The sequence below is a fragment of the Drosophila obscura genome, unplaced genomic scaffold (assembly GCF_018151105.1).
Source record: "Drosophila obscura isolate BZ-5 IFL unplaced genomic scaffold, ASM1815110v1 contig_200, whole genome shotgun sequence".
NCBI lineage: Eukaryota > Metazoa > Arthropoda > Insecta > Diptera > Drosophilidae > Drosophila > Drosophila obscura.
Window position 1 is genome coordinate 3,815,286 of NW_024542791.1, and position 19,328 is coordinate 3,834,613.

General features: G+C 42.1%; 4 protein-coding genes across 5 annotated transcripts; 2 read left to right on the forward strand and 2 right to left on the reverse strand.

Annotated features, from left to right (window-relative positions):
- Positions 1 to 3,698: 3,698 nt before the first annotated feature.
- LOC111077439 (sialin) lies at positions 3,699 to 7,986 on the forward strand. The gene is made up of 4 exons (XM_022371719.2): positions 3,699 to 3,796; positions 6,070 to 7,098; positions 7,167 to 7,453; positions 7,526 to 7,986. The coding sequence occupies exons 1-4, from the start codon at positions 3,757 to 3,759 to the stop codon at positions 7,706 to 7,708; spliced, it is 1,539 nt and encodes a 512-aa protein (XP_022227411.2). The 5' UTR covers positions 3,699 to 3,756; the 3' UTR covers positions 7,709 to 7,986.
- A 1,734-nt stretch (positions 7,987 to 9,720) lies between these two features.
- LOC111076336 (5-methylcytosine rRNA methyltransferase NSUN4) lies at positions 9,721 to 11,287 on the forward strand. Its single transcript, XM_022370087.2, has one exon. It carries the CDS (start codon positions 9,731 to 9,733, stop codon positions 11,243 to 11,245), a length of 1,515 nt encoding a protein of 504 aa, XP_022225779.2. The 5' UTR covers positions 9,721 to 9,730; the 3' UTR covers positions 11,246 to 11,287.
- Positions 11,184 to 12,655, reverse strand: LOC111076347 (general transcription factor IIH subunit 3). Of its 2 annotated transcripts, XM_022370098.2 has the most exons (5): positions 12,557 to 12,655; positions 12,325 to 12,505; positions 12,069 to 12,264; positions 11,589 to 12,007; positions 11,184 to 11,526 (listed from the first exon to the last, which is right to left on the reverse strand). In XM_022370098.2, the coding sequence occupies exons 1-5, from the start codon at positions 12,588 to 12,590 to the stop codon at positions 11,457 to 11,459; spliced, it is 900 nt and encodes a 299-aa protein (XP_022225790.1). In that variant the 5' UTR covers positions 12,591 to 12,655; the 3' UTR covers positions 11,184 to 11,456. The 2 variants fall into 2 exon arrangements, with proteins under 2 accessions (XP_022225790.1, XP_022225797.1); XM_022370105.2 differs by lacking the exon at positions 12,557 to 12,655 and having other exon boundaries at positions 12,319 to 12,389.
- An 880-nt stretch (positions 12,656 to 13,535) lies between these two features.
- On the reverse strand, positions 13,536 to 19,132 carry LOC111076320 (Fanconi anemia group I protein homolog). The gene is given in 15 exon segments (XM_041593766.1): positions 13,536 to 13,752; positions 13,824 to 14,683; positions 14,754 to 15,519; positions 15,599 to 15,930; positions 15,997 to 16,321; positions 16,324 to 16,339; positions 16,411 to 16,754; positions 16,819 to 17,084; positions 17,149 to 17,261; positions 17,324 to 17,412; positions 17,469 to 17,919; positions 17,977 to 18,086; positions 18,151 to 18,386; positions 18,439 to 18,893; positions 18,984 to 19,132. Coding segments are annotated over 14 exon segments (4,401 nt in total). The 5' UTR covers positions 19,083 to 19,132; the 3' UTR covers positions 13,536 to 13,752; positions 13,824 to 13,884.
- Between the last annotated feature and the right edge of the window lie 196 nt (positions 19,133 to 19,328).

The following is a 19,328-nucleotide window of genomic DNA, read 5'->3' on the forward strand; positions in this document are numbered from 1 at the left end:
TTCATCATCAGAACCGAAGCCCTCCTCAACATCGAAAACAAATTCCTGTGCTTCGTTCTAGCCTAGAGAACATTATTTTATTCATCTTTTACGTAATGTTCCATGCAGTTGCAAATGACAACGATGCAACAGCCGAGCCAACCAGGCAACCGAGCCAACCAGGCATCCATGAAATCCATTGTGGAAGTGGGTCTAAAAACAGAAGCAGAAACTGAAACAATAAAAGTTCTGCTACCGGAATTTGATGAGCTCCAACTTTATGCAAACAGACATCAGAGACAGGCCCTTGTCATCCATAGACAATAGCTTAAACAGTTGGTTAAATAAATAAACAAAATAAAACATAACAAGGGAACTCTGAATGTTGCAGATCATAGATACGAATGGTAGCTATTGCATCCAAACATAAATATACGATCGTTGAACCAAGACTGCTTGATAATGAAAGCGTTAATGTCATAAGGGTGTAAATATTCTGATGATAAGTACAACAATATAATTATGAGAATATATACCAGAATCCTATACGAAAGGGAATTTTAAACCTAGGTCATTCAGTGAGCCGACTCCAGTTATAGAACCAACATATGTCCAACACTTTTCCTTGTGTGAAATATCATATCTAATCGGAAGTGCTCGCAGTCTCGTTTGTCTGTTTGCAAAATGTTACAGACACTAAGCCTCAGCGTATGTACCCCAATTTGCCATATGGCCAAGGAACAACAATACAAAATAAATGCAAATCAAACAACACAAAAAATAGCAAAAAACAAACAAAAAAAGAAGCGGGCATTAATATGTATGGGGGCGTGTATGGGTGTGTGTGGATAACGACTGCAGGGGGGGACCATTGAAGCCTGAAGTTGGGGAGGAAGAAGGCAGTGGCAGGAATATGGAACAACTCGAGTGAACAATTTGCATATTATATCAACAACTGAGCAGTGACCAGAAAAGAAATGGTAAACAGTAAATGTAAAAGAATTTAAGTTGCTTTCAGGAAAATTTAAATAAAACAAAGAGAACAGGAAAATTGCAATTTATATTTGAGTAAATGTTTGTTTTATTTGTCTAGCTGATTAGTTGTCTTAGAAGTAATTTTATCAACTAAAATTAAAATTTTCAAGTCTAACCAAAAGTTCTTTAGTTCAAGGTTTTCTTTACTGCCTCACACTGAACTGAAAGTTCTTAGCCAGCAATCCATACCTAAATAACACATTAAGACAGTTCCTCAATAACAATAAATTCAATCAATTTATTATTCACTTTACACCGACTCTCTCTCTGAGTTATATTCGTACAGCACCTGCTGTGCAATGGGAAACATTTGTCTTAGTGATTTTGATTCCCCTCACGGGTTGCTCGATTTCACACCTCTTATCATAAGACTGTTCCATTGGAAAAATTATAAGATTGTCGTTAATTACCTACCCAAATATGAATTAGTTTCTACTAATAAACGTCAGAAAAATAACTGGATTAAACCGATTTTAAAATGAAGTTATAATAAGAAAAATAACAAAATATTTTTAATACATTTGAGTTTGGTTTTTTGGTTTGATGGGCAATTGGGTCTAGTTCGGCTTGCCATGTTTATACTAATTTTATGCACGCGTTTTGCATGTTTAATATTGACTTTGTATATACTTGCGGCTATAACAGTCACACACACACACACACATTTAAATGTAGGTGTAGCAGCTTATTTACCCATGTAAATATATTGCTGGTTTGAATTGAGCAGGGCAGGGTAATCGAATCGATTGCAATTGCCTATGCTTATATAACGAATTGTGCATAAGTTAAGAGATACACAGACCCAAATCTGAGTCGATCCCTTGCGATATAGCTAGGTTTTGAATGGATATCTATTTATAATATAAAATAGTTTTGTGTCGTCGTCGCCCGGACTTATATTTTCTACACGTAGGGCTTTTTATACCCGTAATCAGAAAGAGTTAAGGGGTGTATTAGATTTGTGGTAAAAGTGGATCTGTGCAACGCAGAGAAGGAAACGTTTCCGACCCCATAAAGTATATATATTCTTGATCAGCATCAATAGCCGAGTCGATATAGCCATTTCTGTCTCTTCGTCCATCCGTTCGTCTGTCCGTCTGTCCCGATGAGCGCCTAGTTCTCAGAGACTATCAGAGCTAGAGTAACCAAATTTTGTTTCCAGACTCATGTGTTATCACACATGGGGCGACCGGCCCCTTCCGCCACCACAAAAGACTAAAATCTGTGGCAGCCACAATTTTGAAGATACAAAAAAAAAAAGCGCAGTATCATAGAAAATTACCATATCTACCAGATTGCCGAATCTGGTACAGATCGTATCATAAAGAAATAAGTTTTCAGTTGCTTCCCCCACCTGCTACAGCACGAGACCAGCTACTCATTCTCTGTGCAATGAGAGACCTTTGTGGAGAGATGTAGAACCTATATTGTAGATGTATTATCTACATTTTAGATGTAGAATCAACATGTAAGATGTAGATGACAGATGTAGCAAAAAAATGTTATATGTAAAATATTTTAAAATTCTACACAAATCATGACAGAGTAAGGGTATAAGAGTAGAGTCGCGTCCACAGAAGCGACTCACACATTCCTTCTCGTTTTTGTTGCCTTTGATATTATCGTCCGTGTAATGTTATAAGAAGTGGTTAGTACTACAGCAGTTACATTTAAGTGATAATATTTTCTACACGGAAATTCTTGATACATCACAGGCCATCCAGCAACTACTAAACTATAAAGTTTATATTTAATAGTTTACGCTATGTAATATTCCCACAAACAGATCTTTTATTGTACTTTGAATACCATACATGAAATGTTAGAGGATCAACATTTAATAGCAATTGAAACAAATTAATATAATGCTCTATGAGTGTCAAATGCTAGCTGAAATATGTTTATATTTGGTTAACAATTAAATGTATTTAAATGTTTTAATTGTTATTAAATTACAAACATCACTTTACGTCAAATAACGTCAAAACGTTGCTACAAAAAAACACAGCTAATATTGTCCCACTCATGAAGCATTTTTAGATATTAACGCGCTGCTTCAGGCCCATTGGCATGCGCAGGGGAGAGTGTGCTGACAAAAAGCATGACGACCCCAACGCTATTCAGCGGCGATGCAATCGAATGTAAACCAAACGAAATGCGTGCCACAGCAAGAGCCATGACGGCGGAATGTTCAAGATACTCCAAGCATGACGACATCAACTTTCAGTACGTCCCAGCGAGGCCCGACGAGCCACAGCCGAACCCCAGCCGAACCCCAGCCGAACCCTCGACAGGCAACTGTGACTTCAGTACAGTCCATAAGATCCCAAAAAATAAAAGCCGAGAACCAAGAACCGCCACCACTGGGCCAAAAACAGAAGCAAACACAATTCAAACGCGCAGCTATACATACATACAAATGTACATATGTATGGGCATATATAGCGAGTAAGGCGTGTTCTCCAAATGAAACGCAAAATATTTGGGGGACGGACGACGACGCACAAAAACCTAAGAGTATTCCAGCTTGCCGCCTCAGTTGGAGAGCAACTGTTTCAGGGAACGCAACGTGCCCGCGAGTGATAGCTTCGCTTCGAATTCGAATTGGTGTTTGCCGCGCATAAGCTGACAACTAACTATAAGGAGGAGTCGGTGTCCCCCTCGATAAATTCTATTTCCATTTGTTTGTCGGTTCGCCAGCTGCTACTGCAAGCCAACAACACACACACACACACACACAAAATGACGGAGGAAGTGCCTGCCAGAGGCAGCATATTGGGCAGTAAGTGTCATAGCAGTCCGTTGTGGGTGGGTGTGATGCTGGGACTCACTCCATCTGGTTGCATCTATTTTGGACAAGTGCAAGTGCAACAAGTGTGTGGCGTATGATGAAAATTGTTGGCAATTGTGCGAAATGCAAGGCCAGGAACTAACAACAAACTTTTGACCTTAAAGCCGGCTGAAAGGTCGTTCGAGTGTGCGTGAGTCCCGGTCGTAGGTACATGGATAGCTTCCTGTATACACATATATATATATATATATATATATGTATGTGTCTGTGTGTTTGTGTGCTTGTGGATATCCTTTATGTTCAGTTCGGAGCGGCTTTTTTTAGATGCCACCTACCCCGCCCTGGTTATAGCATATTTGATTTGTTTTTGGCGTTTTTATGCCCAGACTCGGTCTACTGTCCGGGCAAGGTCACATGGAAGTCAAAGATATACACAATTCTTGCAGATATTTTTATATATCTTAATTCTTAAATAAACATTTTTTGTTGGTATTTCCCCAAACCGAAACTCTGAAGACAAACTGTCGCCACATTTATGATTTTAACTACGTAATCGTACATCAGTATGTATGTACGTATTGCCTATCCCAACAATATGCTTTAGGGGGTAAACACTGATCAAAGTTAGCCAAGCGTTTGAATATGCAAATAATAATGTTTACTGGAAACAAACAATGCAGAATTTTACGCCTCTTTGGAGGCATTTTGCCAGCCAGCCAGAGCAGATGATAAAGAGAATCTAATCGAATTTTATAGCAATAAAAAAATACGAAACTTGTGAGTTCTTATCAGAGAATTGGTAAATTCAAAATTCGTACATGTGCAGCCAATTCCCTCATAAATATTTAAAAAAATATTTCTCTTTTCACATGCCTCTTGTGATAATATTGTGAATTTTTTTTAGCTACATAAGAAATTATCACAAATGAGTATGTACGAGTATGTACACATGTATCTTGAACAGACAGTTTAATGGGTTGTTATCCCCTGTATAGGTTTGCCTCTGTTCTTGTTACTTTAAAGATAGCCCCAACACTTATCCACACTTGATCGTATCCAAACCCAGACCCCACCCGACCAGACTGATAAATAAATATAGCACTACGAGGGCGGGCATCGATGAACAGTTGATAATTTATATCTGGAGCAAACAAAGATTTACCAAAGAGAAAATGAATGCACAACGAAATTTAAATGCTCTTCAGTTAAAAGTTCGTACTGCAATGGCAGCTCACAAATAATAACTCTCAGAATTTTTTAATTTTTAGAAATTAGAACCAGCGATTTTAATGTATTGAGCTGTGGGTAAAACAAAATTATATATTTACTTAGCTTTATAAAGTGGAATCTTAAAAATTAGAACCACTTTGTTCCTCGGTTTATTTTACTTTCTGAATAGTTATAATTTCTGGAAATAAGAAAACTTTTGTAATTTTGAAATTTTTTTCTAAGCAAACAATTTTTAGTACCCCAAAAATAAGGGTATTTTTGCAAACTTTGAACAACCTATAGCCCACAAAATCAATAGAACGAATAACAATTAGCAAACATAAATAATAATTGTGTTGCCAGCCCAGAAGACACATTTCTGACAGACGTGAAAGGGAAATTGAAAATAAATACCATAAATTTATACAATTTGTTATCTGTGGGAGCGTACGCATATACATACAGACCCAATTGCCAGACATCGTTCCACCATCAAGGTGGGCAGGATTTGGGGTATCAACGCGCGTGGCACCCCCGCATACACGTACACTGACCCTACCCAACTGTCACTAATCAGGGGCGGGCTGGCAATTAGAAGAACTCGTGTCTGGCTGGTAAATACCAGCAGCCCAGGTGACTGCTGCCAATGCATATTGTGTCATATCTATATCTGTAAATGAAATTCTATACACCGGATCTGTATGGGAATTGGCTGCTGTGATTAAACTGCAGGAACTCCTATGTAATTGCTAGTTTCAAATAAACTTAAAGGCTTCGAAATGCTAACAAATAAAATAAAGAACTTAATTCACTTAATTGGATGATATCGATGCGTAAATCAAATGAATTTTGTTATTAAATATTTAACCCCAAACAGAATAAGAAAGAAAGTTTTGAATTATGAATTTAATTATAATTTCCCAATGGAAGTTCCCAATGGAAATTCTCGTAGCACAAGTTAGGCACTGAAACTATCCATAGAAGCTGTACAAAGATTAACATTCCACTGAGGTTAGAACTTTTACTAAACCAAACCAAAACTTCTTTTTTTCCAGAGCTTGTGCCCGCTCGCTATGTGCTGGCGCTGCTGGGTTCCATTGGCATGGCCATTGTCTATGGCCTCAAGGTGAATCTCAGTGTGGCAATGGTTGCCATGGTGAATCACACGGCCATCAAGGAACTGAATGAGTTACAGCATGGCAGTGGACCCGTAACCCTATTTAATGGCACAAAGGATGCTGCGAGTGCAGTGGAGACCTGCTCACCGCCCGGTGGCGCAACCAATGTCACGGCCAAGGTGGAGGATGGACCATTTACATGGAGTGAGCCTTTGCAGGGCACTTTGCTGTCCTGCTACTTCTGGGGCTATCTGGTGTCGCAGATTCCGCTGGCCCATGTGGCTGAGAACTTCTCGGCCAAGTGGGTGATGCTCTTCTCGGTGGCCATCAATGTGGTGTGCACCCTGCTGACGCCTGTCTTCACCAATCTCCATTACGGTGGCCTGATCCTGATGCGTGTGCTCGAGGGCATTGGCGGTGGAGCCTCCTTCCCGGCCATGCATGTGATGATTGCCTCGTGGGCGCCACCCAGCGAGCGCATGGTCATGTCCACGATCATCTATGTGGGTACATCTGCGGGCACAGCATTGTCCATTCTGCTCGCCGGCATGCTGTCCGCCCAGTGGGGCTGGAAGTCTGTGTTCTATGTCATGGGTCTGCTCAGCTGCATCTGGATGCTGCTGTGGACTGTCCTGGTGCAGGACAATCCCAATAAGCAGCGCTTCATCAGCGCCGAGGAGCGTCTGATGATCACCAGCTCGCTGGGCACCGAGCAGAAGGTCGAACATCATCCAGCCGTGCCATGGGGCAAGGTCTTCAAGTCGATTCCGTTCTGGGCCATTCTCATTGCCCACACGTGCAACAACTTTGGCTGGTACATGTTCCTCATCGAAATCCCATTCTACATGAAGCAGGTGCTCAAATTCAATGTGGCCAGCAATGCGGCGCTCAGCGCCCTTCCCTACTTCCCCATGATCATCTTCAGTATTGTTCTCGGCAAGCTCTTGGACACCCTCCAGTCGAAGGGTGAGTTCCTGATCTTAAAGCTCTTCTTCCAGCTCTCATACTGATGCTCATACGAATGCTCTTTCCAGGTAAAATTAGCACCACCTTTGCCCGCAAGACGGCCACCTCCATTTGCACGATCGTTCCGGGTATTTGTCTGCTGATCTTGTGCTACATTGGCTGCCTTCACTATGAAGCCGTCACCGTTATGTCCGTGGGCATTGTGGCCATGGGCGCCATGTTCTCCGGATTCCTCTCCAATCACATCGATATTGCGCCCAACTTTGCTGGCACTCTGGTGGCTCTAACCAACACGGCGGCCACTCTGCCGGGCATTATAGTGCCCCTCTTCGTTGGCTTCGTCACCCATGGCAACGTAAGTAGAAGACACTATTAATTTACTGCATCATGTGCGTAACTTTTCACTGGTTTTCCCCTTTTCTTATAGCAAAACATTTCCGCCTGGCGCATCATCTTTGGTGTGACAATTGTCCTTTTCGCCCTGGAGTTCCTGGTCTTTGTCATATTTGGATCTGGCAGTGAGCAGCCGTGGAACAAGTCTGGATCGCCCAAGGATCCAGAGGCCAAGGATGAGAAGACCCCATTGAAGGACATACCCGCCAAGCCCTAAGTCCTCGAGAGGCTATTAGAGCGGAATCGCGTTTCTAGCATGGATTGCAATCTACTCAGATGACTTTTGAACAGAGCCAAGCACCGAGGCACCGAATGAATTGGTCACCCTGGACTGTATATACCAATCACAAATTATAGATTTTAGTTTGCTGTATCCCTAAGTATCTCTTACATACATATGCCTCAGAGATGAAACAACACTTTCAGCCCGCCTATTGTACTTAACACGCATATATTCAAAAGTTATCTACAAATAAAAGCGATGTCGTAGTGAAAGCGAAGGAATATTGAATTATTTAATGGAATATTAAATCGAGCCATACAAGTTTGGTTCCCTTTTTGTGCGTTGGAAAGAGTCTTAACTGGGATTTATTTGTTTCAGACCGGGAAAAGTCATGCAAAAGTTTCGCAGAGCCCATTGGCTTTGGATCATTGTCCAGAAAAATAAAAAAATCGCTTAAATATGAAAAGTTACAGGGCTGCTGCCTGTAATCGAGATTTAAATGTGAAATACATTTAAAATCCGATATTTTACAATCTACTATGTGTCTACGCTATCAACCGCGCAACGACCACTGGCAATGAATTTATTAACATTAAATTCAATAGTCTTAAATAATTCTCAAAATATTTCATTAGCTTTTGTCATTTTTGTCAGACAAACTTTAATCTAAAAATTTACGCGCTATATTTAAAATTGGACATTTAACATAAAACCAATGGACTTAATTTTACATTTCACTGTAACACTCATATAACACAGCACTAAAATATTACTCAATAACATATCGTCGCATTTCCGCGGACGGGTTTGTCAAAAACAAAATTTTACAGAAATCACATAGCTTTTAGAATGGGAAAATAATGGGTAACATATTTTTAGGTTGTATTGTTGAAGCCCCAGGAACGAATGTCAACTTAATTTTTGCCAATAATGGACGAGAAAGCCTTATATGTATATATATCAATATCAATATATCAATTATGATTTTAATGCTAATGAAATTATCATTATACTCATATGGGATGTTATAGTTCAACAAAACAACGTTGTTCCGATTTACTTAATCCACCCATTCTCTTCTGCAGGCTAACAATATTTGAATGTCATTTGTACAATTTGCTTTTATTTTGTTGGTTCTTCAATAATTTCACGACGACAGCATGCGGGATAATCAGCTTTTGGGGCCGTGTATCTGCCAAACCTACTGCCAGGCGGTGGAACAACCTCTTTACATCTAATTCAATATTCAATTAGTTGTAACGCTTTGAGATGCATTTCAAAACTCACGTGTGTATCCCTCCTATGCTGTTCCTTCCGCACCACAAGAGAGCACACATTTTGGGATGTCGCATCCACTGTCTGTCGCTCAGAATGAGACCATCAATCACACATTTGCCGGGATGCTCTGCGTCCGAAAAGACCGCATGCATTGAATCTGCACCAGTGCCAACCAGGAGAAGCGCGGACAAAACCATAAAGATTCCCTTAAAATGCATATTTACCGAAGCGACTCAGAACTTCGACTGAAAAACTCGTCCTAATCTTGAATTATCAGTTGAATTCTCATGAAATGAGTAATATAATGGCTTCCAAAGTTCAAGCAAAGTGTTCAGCGATTAACTTTATCAGCTATTCATATTAGAAGCAAATATAAACAACTCGCAAATTTAAATCGCGCTTTTGAGTAAATGTAATGTACATTTTTTCAAAATAAAGTTATTTTAGCGCTGAGTTTGGGAATGTTTTGAAACTTGAACATTTTCTACGTATTTCATGTGAAAGATGTGCTTATTTTTGTTTTTTAATCTAGAAGATTATAAGAAGAGTAATACTCTAGAAGAGTATTTTTTCCCGCGGCTTAACTCATGGTTTTCAACTGTTTAAATATAGCGGGGTTAGGTGGGTTAAGTTAGTATTTTTCCTCGGTATATTTTGACATATTATCGATAAATATGTTATCAGTATATCGGTACATTGCGGTATATTTCTGATATTGTTACAAAATCCAAAATAGAAATGTTGAACGTACGCAGCCTTTGCTGGCTGCAGCGACGCTGGAAAAGTGGAGGAAAGAAGCGATGGAATGTGCTGCAGAACAAGAAAAACAACTGCGACCGGGCCATAGACAGCTTCGATGACTTCTACGGCTCCGTTTACGGCAGCCGGTGGAAAAACATGCGTGCCGCACTGCTCACCAGGCACAAGTACATAGCAATGGTGAACAATTTCGGGGACACGGAACAGACCTGCAGCATGCTGGAAACGGACGGGGCCATCAACATGAAGTCCCTCATCAATTTGGCCCAGGAACGTCTTCGGGGGACAGAACCAGCGCCGGAGGGACAAGGCCAGAATCGTTACGAAATAGACGACAAACTTGATGCGCTGCTGAGAAAGCAACAGGAACGCGAGGTGGCGTCCATTTACCCCAGTGCTGGAGAGGATGGCGCGGCTGTCCAGATGCCACAACAATTGAGGTATGACAACGTCGAGGCAAAGGAGGAGACCCAAACAGAGTCGCTGGACTTCAAGCAGAGCTTGACAAAAGCGCTGGAGGAGGATGTGAAGCTGGATGAGCACCGCCTAGTCGACCCCCAATTTGGCACTGGCGGCCTGTACGAGTATATGCCTGCGCACAGCATCAAGGGCATGGAGGATTGGGTGGCCGAGTCGGAGCACTACAAGTACTATCAGACCGATGTAGACTTTCCCCTCAGGATAGAGCCGGAAACTTCGTTCCACTATCCCGAGCACTTGGCTCTTTACACCTACGAGATGGGCAACTGCTCGGACTTCAAGGCTCCGAAGAAATGCCTCACGGGCGTCTCCTCACACTTCATGATGGACGGCGCCTCCACCCTGCCCCCACTCTTCCTACAGGTGCAGCCCGGCGAGAAGGTGTTGGATGCCTGTGCTTCGCCTGGTGGCAAGTCCCTGCTGCTGCTGCAGACACTGCATCTGGACCAACTGGTATGCAACGATATCCAGGAGTCGCGTCTGAACCGACTGCGCCGCCTCATGCAGGAGTTCCTGTTCGACTACAAGCAGCGATCGGCCGCAAAGCACCTGATCTTTAGCCAGAGTGATGCCCGCAATCTGGACGAGTACGAGCAGTACGACAAAATACTGGTGGATGTGCCCTGTACCACCGATCGTCATGTCGTCATGGAGCAGGACAACAACATCTTCAAGCCGTCGCGCATCAAGGAACGACTACGCATACCCGAGCTCCAGGCGGGCATTCTGACCAACTGTTTGCGCTTGCTTCGACCCGGCGGCAGCCTCGTCTACTCCACCTGCTCGCTATCTCCCGTTCAGAACGATGGCGTGGTTCACATGGCCCTGCAGAAAGTCTTCCTTGAACATGGCATCACTTGTACGATCAAAGATCTGAGCCGATACACGGAGCTCTTTGCGGATGTGTTTAAGTTTGAGCATCCCAAGGGCCTTAAATATGGTCAAATGGTGGTACCCTATCTGCCAGCCAACTTTGGCCCAATGTATTTTAGTAAAATTACAAGAAATGTATGAAATTAAAAAAAAATTGTTCCTGAATAGAAACTGAGGCGTAAATGGACTGAGTTTTCATCTTTGTGTGCGATGATGGGATTTGTTTTTATAGAATACAAAGGAACCGAAATCAAAGTGTAATGCCCATCCATCGAATTCCGCTACGTATCTAATGTCTTTATACGAATCTTTATGCATATTTACTGTGATGGTTCGACAGCTTCGCTTGAAGTTACATTTGCTTATCCTTTTTTTTCTTTTTAGCCTTTACGGGCAGTGGTCCCGGAGTCTTGAAAATTGTGCTGTAAGGGTAAAAATATGACTTGTACTATAAATTGGAAAAGGAAAAGCTATATTTACTCACTGGCATGTGGTGCAAATGGGGCTGTATTTGCAGAACACAGATAGGCAAACGGAGCAGACGTAGCCAATGTCGATGAGCTCTCGATGGCAGAAGCAGGAGGCGCGATAGTCCACCTTTGGCGGTGGCGGCAATACCAATTTGTGTCGCATCTGCGGTGCCGGCAGGAAGACCCACAGTAAATACTGAAGCAGTCCATCCAACTGGGTGACCTTTAGGAACTGGCCAGTGGTGATATCACAGCCTTGTTGCAGCAAGCTCAGGGTTTTATCCAAAGCGCAGGTGTCGATGGTAATGCCAAGTTTTTGTGCGGTAAAAAAGACATTCATGAACGTCATGTATTGGGAGGAGCACTCATTGCTGCCCGTCAGCACCAGGATGCGAGAGTGCATCTTCACGCCGGCGGCAACATTGCGTTGCAACTGAAATGTAATAGATTTCCAATTAAATTGGTTTGTCTCTAAAGCTCAGATCTCTACTCACTCTTGATATGTAGCACAGTGCCATGGCCATACTGCCAGCCAGCAGGCTCTCAGATGGTGCACCAAGGCTAGGGGCATTCATCAGAATGCTGCCCAGCTGCTGCTTCACTGTCTTCTCCACCAAACTGAAGGCCTCGTACTGGCCATCGATCTGGCGCAGTTCCACCTGTCGCCTCGGCTGCGGGTAGAGGAAATTTCTGCCCAAGCGAAACGTGCTCAATATCAAGGTTATAATTAAAAGAAAGACCCACCCTTACGTTGCGTGATGGGCGCAGGATATGACCGCCAATTTGTTCTGTGCCTTCTGCATGAGATGCGCATTGCCGAAAGCGATCACCGCCTCCAATATCTGTGTAAGGTTCTGCGGGTTCTGGCGGACGATGTGCTGAGATGGGTTCGTGTCCAGCACGATGACCAACAGATCAATGCCGGACTCGGCTGTAAGATATCCATAAAATACGAGATATTTAATTTATTTACAGGACGTACTCTCGGTGCTGCTTGCTGTTTGTTCCGGTTCCATTATAGAGCTGGGAAAAAATCGATTCAAACATCGATATAATCGATTCTTTGGTTTTGGTGTAAACATCGATTCTTGTTTTGGAAATCGATGTTTGTTTGCGACCGCTTGAAAAATATTCCATCTCCAATTTAGCACAATTTAACGCGAACTTGAATGTAACTTGAAAAGCATATTTATACAATTGCGTAGCATCTGAGTGTGTTGGTAATCCGGTAGGAAGGGATGTTTTTGCAGTTAATAGGTAAATCGGGTTTCAGCAAGCAGTAAAGAATCAATTTCTCTGGTTATTCCAATATCTGCCGATCTTCATCATCGTCTAAGTGTCCATGGACCTTTCAATTAAAACTTTGGAAGATATTGTCACCATCTGCTGGATGGGATTAACCGCCGGCTGTTTGTCTACGAAACCAGAACCGTTCCTTAGATTGCAACGAATTTGGATCCACATGTAAAAACATAAGGTTTCCGCAGCCATAGTACAGCAGACATGGCCGTGGAGATGCTTCAAACTGAAATCGCTGGAAACTGCAAATATATGACTTCCGCTATCTCTTGAAAGGAATGGATATCCACAAATGCCTGAAGAATATAATGTAGTTATAAGAAATAAAAATAATGCTTTTGATGACGGTGTTTTCCACTTCTCCCAAAATTCGATCGACGTTGAAGATATTTTCCACGTTAAATTTAAAGTTCTTAAAGTGTATGCACATGGTCATCTTGGTGAACTTTATATACTCTTTCCCGTCTCGCATATAGCGAGTGTCATGCATTCTTTATTTGGTAATGGGAATCGTTTAAATTAAAACAGATTTATTATTTGTCTATTGAATTTTGACCTTACTGGCGTATCCATGCATTTTTCTTATTCCCTTAATATTCAAAATCAGTTGATTCTATATGCATTGAATACTTTATATATTTATATGCTGCTTTATATATGTATATTTTTGTACTCGTATCATATTATGGTAAAAATATGCATAGGAGTAGAAAGGATATTTTAATTCAATATATTTTAATCTGGAGACCCAGCAAATGGTTTGCAAAACTAAACTACTTTCCGTCGGGCAACCAAGCACACTGAACCATGGCACTATTTGCACTTCCAATGGAACTGGTATATACTGATATATTTGTCCAAGCAGGGAATGGCGAGACCCTGCTATGATTTTGAGTGGTGAGTGCGGTGAGTGGTCGGCAAACATAGGTTGGAAACTTGAATGGATTTACCTTAAAAGGATACACGCGCTGAGAGTATCCTCTCATGTCAGGCTTTAGCCAGAAATCGCATTTATTTCTTTCCTGAACGTAACAAACCGACCCTACGCGGCCTGGGTCCCGTCTCGCGCTCCTGTGATTTACGAATGTCTTTTGTGGGCTGCTCTGTCGGACCTGGTTCCTCAGCTGACTCCTTGGCATTGGTACCCTCATCCAAAAGACGACTGGACTTTTTCGTTTGTTTTTTTTTAGTTATATTACACCGCTGCATTTTCTGAACGGGCTCTAACTGCTCTTCATTGCTTTCCTGCTCATCATTACTCTGCGGTTTAGCTCTCTGGACCTTCTTTGCTTTGGGACCACGTTTACGCTTTGGTTGCGACTCCTCTGCATCACTGCTAAGAACTCGTCTTTGTCGTTGTCTCTTGTTAGGGGCTTGCTCCAGTTCCGCCTCCTCCTCCTCCTCGTTGTTTGGTTCATTAGAGTGATCAATATCCTCCATATCCTCTCTATTACAGTCATCTTCAGCAATCTCGTGTGTGTCCGATAAAGTGCGTTCTATTGCCGCTTTGAGATCAGCTGATTTTATATCAAAGTCCCGCATGGTGCCCAGATGCAGATAATCTGTTAGTCTATTAAAGGTTTTGGTCTTCTTGGACAATAAAATAATGTGCTTGTTAAAGTCCTCAATAACCATTATTACTTTGGGAATATGGCGAGTCTCTCTGAGCACTTTTGCTCGCTGTGCTTGTACGTTATTCTTGAGATGCTTATTGGCGTCCTCATCGAGAGTATTCGCTTCTATGTAAGTAATAAGTTCATAGACATTGGCCGGCAGTTGCTTTCCTACTTCCCGTAGAAGCAGTTCGAATCTGTGTAAGGATTGACAATAAACTGAATAAAATTCTTTTGCTATGAGAAATGTCTGCATGCAGTACTTACTTAGTGCTTCGCATGTTGGCAATGCTGGCATCTGATGTGCAGCAGGACAAATAGTGCTTTGTCAGGTTCTTCAGGCATACGTAGTGCTGTATCAATAATTTCATAAGTCCTTCCATAGAAGATCCCAGCGGAATACAGACATTGGTGAGAGCCACTAACGTGCGTGAAATGAGAATTATCTGAGTGCAAATAGAACGTTCCATGACATCTAGTTTTCCCCGCCAATAACTTTTATCTGCTTCAGGCACTAGTTGGCAATTGTAGCTTAAATTGTTGGCCTTTACGACGAAATATTCCACATGTTGCAGCTGCTTCTGGACGGCAACATAGAGATGCTGCAAACAGCTCTCTGCTGTAATTGTGCTTATGGACTTAAGACTTGGATCTGGAACATCTATTGATATGTCATCATTAAGCGCGCCAAGCACATGCCCCAATTGTTTAGCAATGCTATCAAAAAAGGGACCCGAGTGCGTTTTCTGACGCTGGACAAATAGAAGGCGATGCACCAATCCCATTTCGGAATTTACCAACTCATAAGTACGGCAAAAATTGAGGAGCCAACTATAGGACTCAGTTACCGCACGCTCTCCGTAATCTATATGGTCAAACAGAATTTCCAATGACTCCAGCAGGCATACCGGCAATTTCGCGGTAAAGATATCTTTCGTAAGTGATTCATCAGTTTCATACTCTTTCATAAACTGGTGCACCACATCCTGGACAACATAGGTCACCGATTTACTTTTGTTCAGGAATGCCATATCTACGGTTAATAAACCAATTAGAAATTAGTTTATACGAGTTCTGCTTTAAAAATTGTTTTTTTTTTTAATTTGACTTACCAAATCCATTGACAAATTCCTTGAACTTCTTGGGATAGGTTTCGTGGGCTGTTCGTAGACATTCAACAAAACATTGAGCCGCCAGCGATGAGGTCTGCATGTCAAAGTCTCGCCACAGCTCGGGCAAGCGCCGAATGCAACGCTCATAAATAACCTTGGTGATGTCTGTTAACTGCTTTAAGGTACGTTTGCTGTAAGCCAGTTGCTTATAGTCAGGTTCAAGGCGAATATTTTTCACTTTCTCGGCGGTAGTGAGCACGACATAACGAACCAGGGTCTCATTAGATCGCAACTGAATGGTTTTCTCAGACGCGGCAAATGGAACGACGTCACTGAAAAGTAATTTTCAAAGCATACATTTCATACATTTGAATCGGAGCAGTCGAAATGGCACTCACTCGAAGAGTAGATGAAGCAGCTTATCCAATATAGGTAAATTCCATATATTCTCAGGTTGTGTACACATGCTCTTCATTGGGATGCCATTTACAGTGAGGTTGACAGTGGATGTTGTGGTATCATTACCAGCTGTTTTCTTTGATTGTTTCTGTACCCTCTTGGAGGAGCCAGCCAAAGTCTTAAGATCGTCCGACAACTTGCAATGCTGCTTGAAAAGCGGCAGCACTTGACATATGGCATCGTTGCCTGCTTTGGAACTCAGCAATAAATGGGAAACGATTCCTTCAATAAGATTGAGCTGTTGCAGAGCTAGAGCGCATTTAGGTGCGTGGCTGGAGGTGACTGGAAATATAACGTATGTACGTCGTATGTATTGTTCGATAATGAGGTTATAAGACATGGCTTAAACTTACAACGTCTTCTGTTGGCAATCTGTTTTCCACCATTCGTTGCACGCATAAGGCCAGGAGCCGATTTATCTCACGTGTGTCATAGCCGGACGCAGCACGCTCAAAGATTACCAAGCAGTTGGCGACAAATTGGATCAACCTCCCCAGGTTATCTTTAAGCTGAATTTCCATATGTAGCTGATCGCTGGCACTAACCAGCTGATCGTAGCGTATACGAAATACTGTGTCTAAGCTGTCGCCAGCTTCTTCTGCCGAAGGAGTGTCAAAAAAGCTTCGAAAATGCCAATCAATCACTTGTAAGACATGAGGCACAAGTTTTGCATTTAGCTCCACGGCCCGCTGCAGATCTGCGAGAAGTAAATTCATAAATCACCAGCAAATCAGCAATCATTAGGCATTTAAGTTACTTACTCTCATAGAGCGTGTATCGTATTTCAAACTGCTGCTGCAAACAATTTCGCAACATTCCTATTATTTCCAGAGTGAGCATGTCGAAATTGCGTTGCGGATTGCTTCGGCTTCCTAGGCTATTTTGTGTCATCATTGAGTACCCGGAAATGCTCTGCTGCGTGCAGAAGCTAGTTGCACTTGAGGTCTGACGCAGTGCGTTGCTGTTGTTAAGCTGCTTAAGGATCATGCAAAATCCGTAAATTGCCATCCGACGTTTTTGAATGCCACTGCATATAATTAGGTTATATATTATAAGATATATAACGATTTTTTCATTGAAAGGAGACGCACCTAGAACTCATTGCTTTGCACAGCACATCAATCAGGGAATCGCGTACTCGATTGGAAATCTTCAGCAGGGGCAAAAGAAAGTTCATCATGCGCATGGCTTGCTCTCCAGGCAGCTTTAACAAAATGAATAAGTTGCTAGTAGAAGAAGAAAAACAAATACATTTAAATGACCTACCCATAGCATATGCTCCATAACTGTTTGGATGGTTTTCGTGCACTCAGAGACGGTGTACGTGTCAGCTACACTTAAAAGTGTTAGACATTCTAGAAAAAAAATAGAAAAATTATTAAAAAATTATGAACGTAAGTGAATTACCAACCTGAAAACTGGTTTTGTTCTTGATGTACAACCATCCACTCGGAAAGTTGTCTTATGATGCCTTGCCCAAAGATGAAACGTTTGCGAATGAACTTCGTTAAAAATGTAATTGCAAGAGCATGCATTTTGGGCGACTGCGACTTAAGCAGAAAAAATACTAGGTGGATTAGTCCTGGTGTTATTACATCCTTTCCAGCTTTGTTCTGATCTATGAGCACCGTTAAGACCTGCTGCAAGTCCACTTGTTTGCGCTGCAACGAGTCACGATACCATACTGAATCGTCTGCTAACGTCATCTCTTCCTCATTATTCTTAATGACATTTCGCAAGAACGGTAGCAAAATGGATCGGGAGATGCGCGCATTTTCTGGATCACGATTCATTGCTGTCATCGAAATAATAGCGCTGAGCATGAATGGCGTGAGAATGACATCGGGCAAATGCGAGAAGTTCTGCATATAGAAAATTACATTAGAAGTCATTCCATTTGGAAGAGCCAAAGTGCTCACCCTAAACATTACAGCCAGATGCTTCTCAGTAAACTTATACATAGTACAGTAATTCAAATGGTGGAGTACGGTCTCCTCTGCCTCCCGCAGCTCTTTGTCCGAAAAAGGATCTGATATTTAAAATAGAAATGTATAAAACGAAACATAGTAAATAGTTGATACACTTAGGCATACCAATGCTGTCAAAATCTGTAGAATTGCTGCACATGTCTGAGAACAAGCGCTTGTAGTAGTTGCGATGGAAATACTTCTCCAATGCCAGCAGCGGAACAATCAGCTGTGAGGCATTTTGGCACAAGGAAAAGAGCTGGAAGCACAGAGCTGGTAGCTCCATTGGCGATAGCTCCTGCAGAGCCCCGGAGAATTTATTTAGCACCGTCAAGACTTCCCCGCTGCTGAGCTCTAGGGCCCTAAAAAGCGGAAATTTTGTAAATTTTTAAGCATTCTATGGTCGCAACATACTTGAACATGTCAGCAATGGGGGTCAGGATAGAAGACGGCCACGGCATGGTACATATACTTTGCACTGTACGATTTCTATACTCGGTGCCATCCGAGGCAACCCCATTGAGTATAAAACGTGGAGTTGCCGAAAGCAGCGAAAGCGATTCTGGCAACAAATCCTTCCAACCAACACACTTGGCGTCTCCCTGTCGCATGCCATCCAGACAGTGATCGATAATCCAGGCCAGTTCATCAGCAGAGAAGGTGGGCAGCTCCCGGGCCAATCGTGTGATCAAATCGAAGGATTGCTTGTAGTTCAGTTCTACACTACGCAGTCCATCCATAAAACAGCGGACGAGCGCGAAACGTTTCTGCTTGGACTCTTCGCTCTCAGGGTCGCAAGCGAGCAGAAAGTAATTCCAGAAATTGATACCTTCACTTCGGGATATTGTGGCATTCAGAGTGTCTGTTAGCTGTTCAAACAATCATAATTGATGATTGATATGATTGATTGATATGCATGCAGGTAAGTTATTGCGTTGCACACAAAATGTGAGGCTTACCTTTTTTACGGAAGTATTTTTTATGAGCAACTCCAGTTCATCTCTCTGCCCCCTTTCGCCGTACTTTCGGACCAGCAGCTCAAGCGAATCCCGCGACATTTTCAATTAAAATCCGCGCGGTTTTCCAATTTTATTTTGTTTTGCGTCGATCAGTGTGACCGCGAACTTGTCAGTAAAATATACTGCCTGAGGATCCATTAAATATACCGAAATATAGCTTCTCATTTTCGAAATATTCCGATGAAAATCATATTCCACTGATCCTGTCGCCAATTATTAACTAATTATTAAATAGACGCATACTCGCCTAATGTGTAGATCATTTAAATACAAAAACATTTCTGC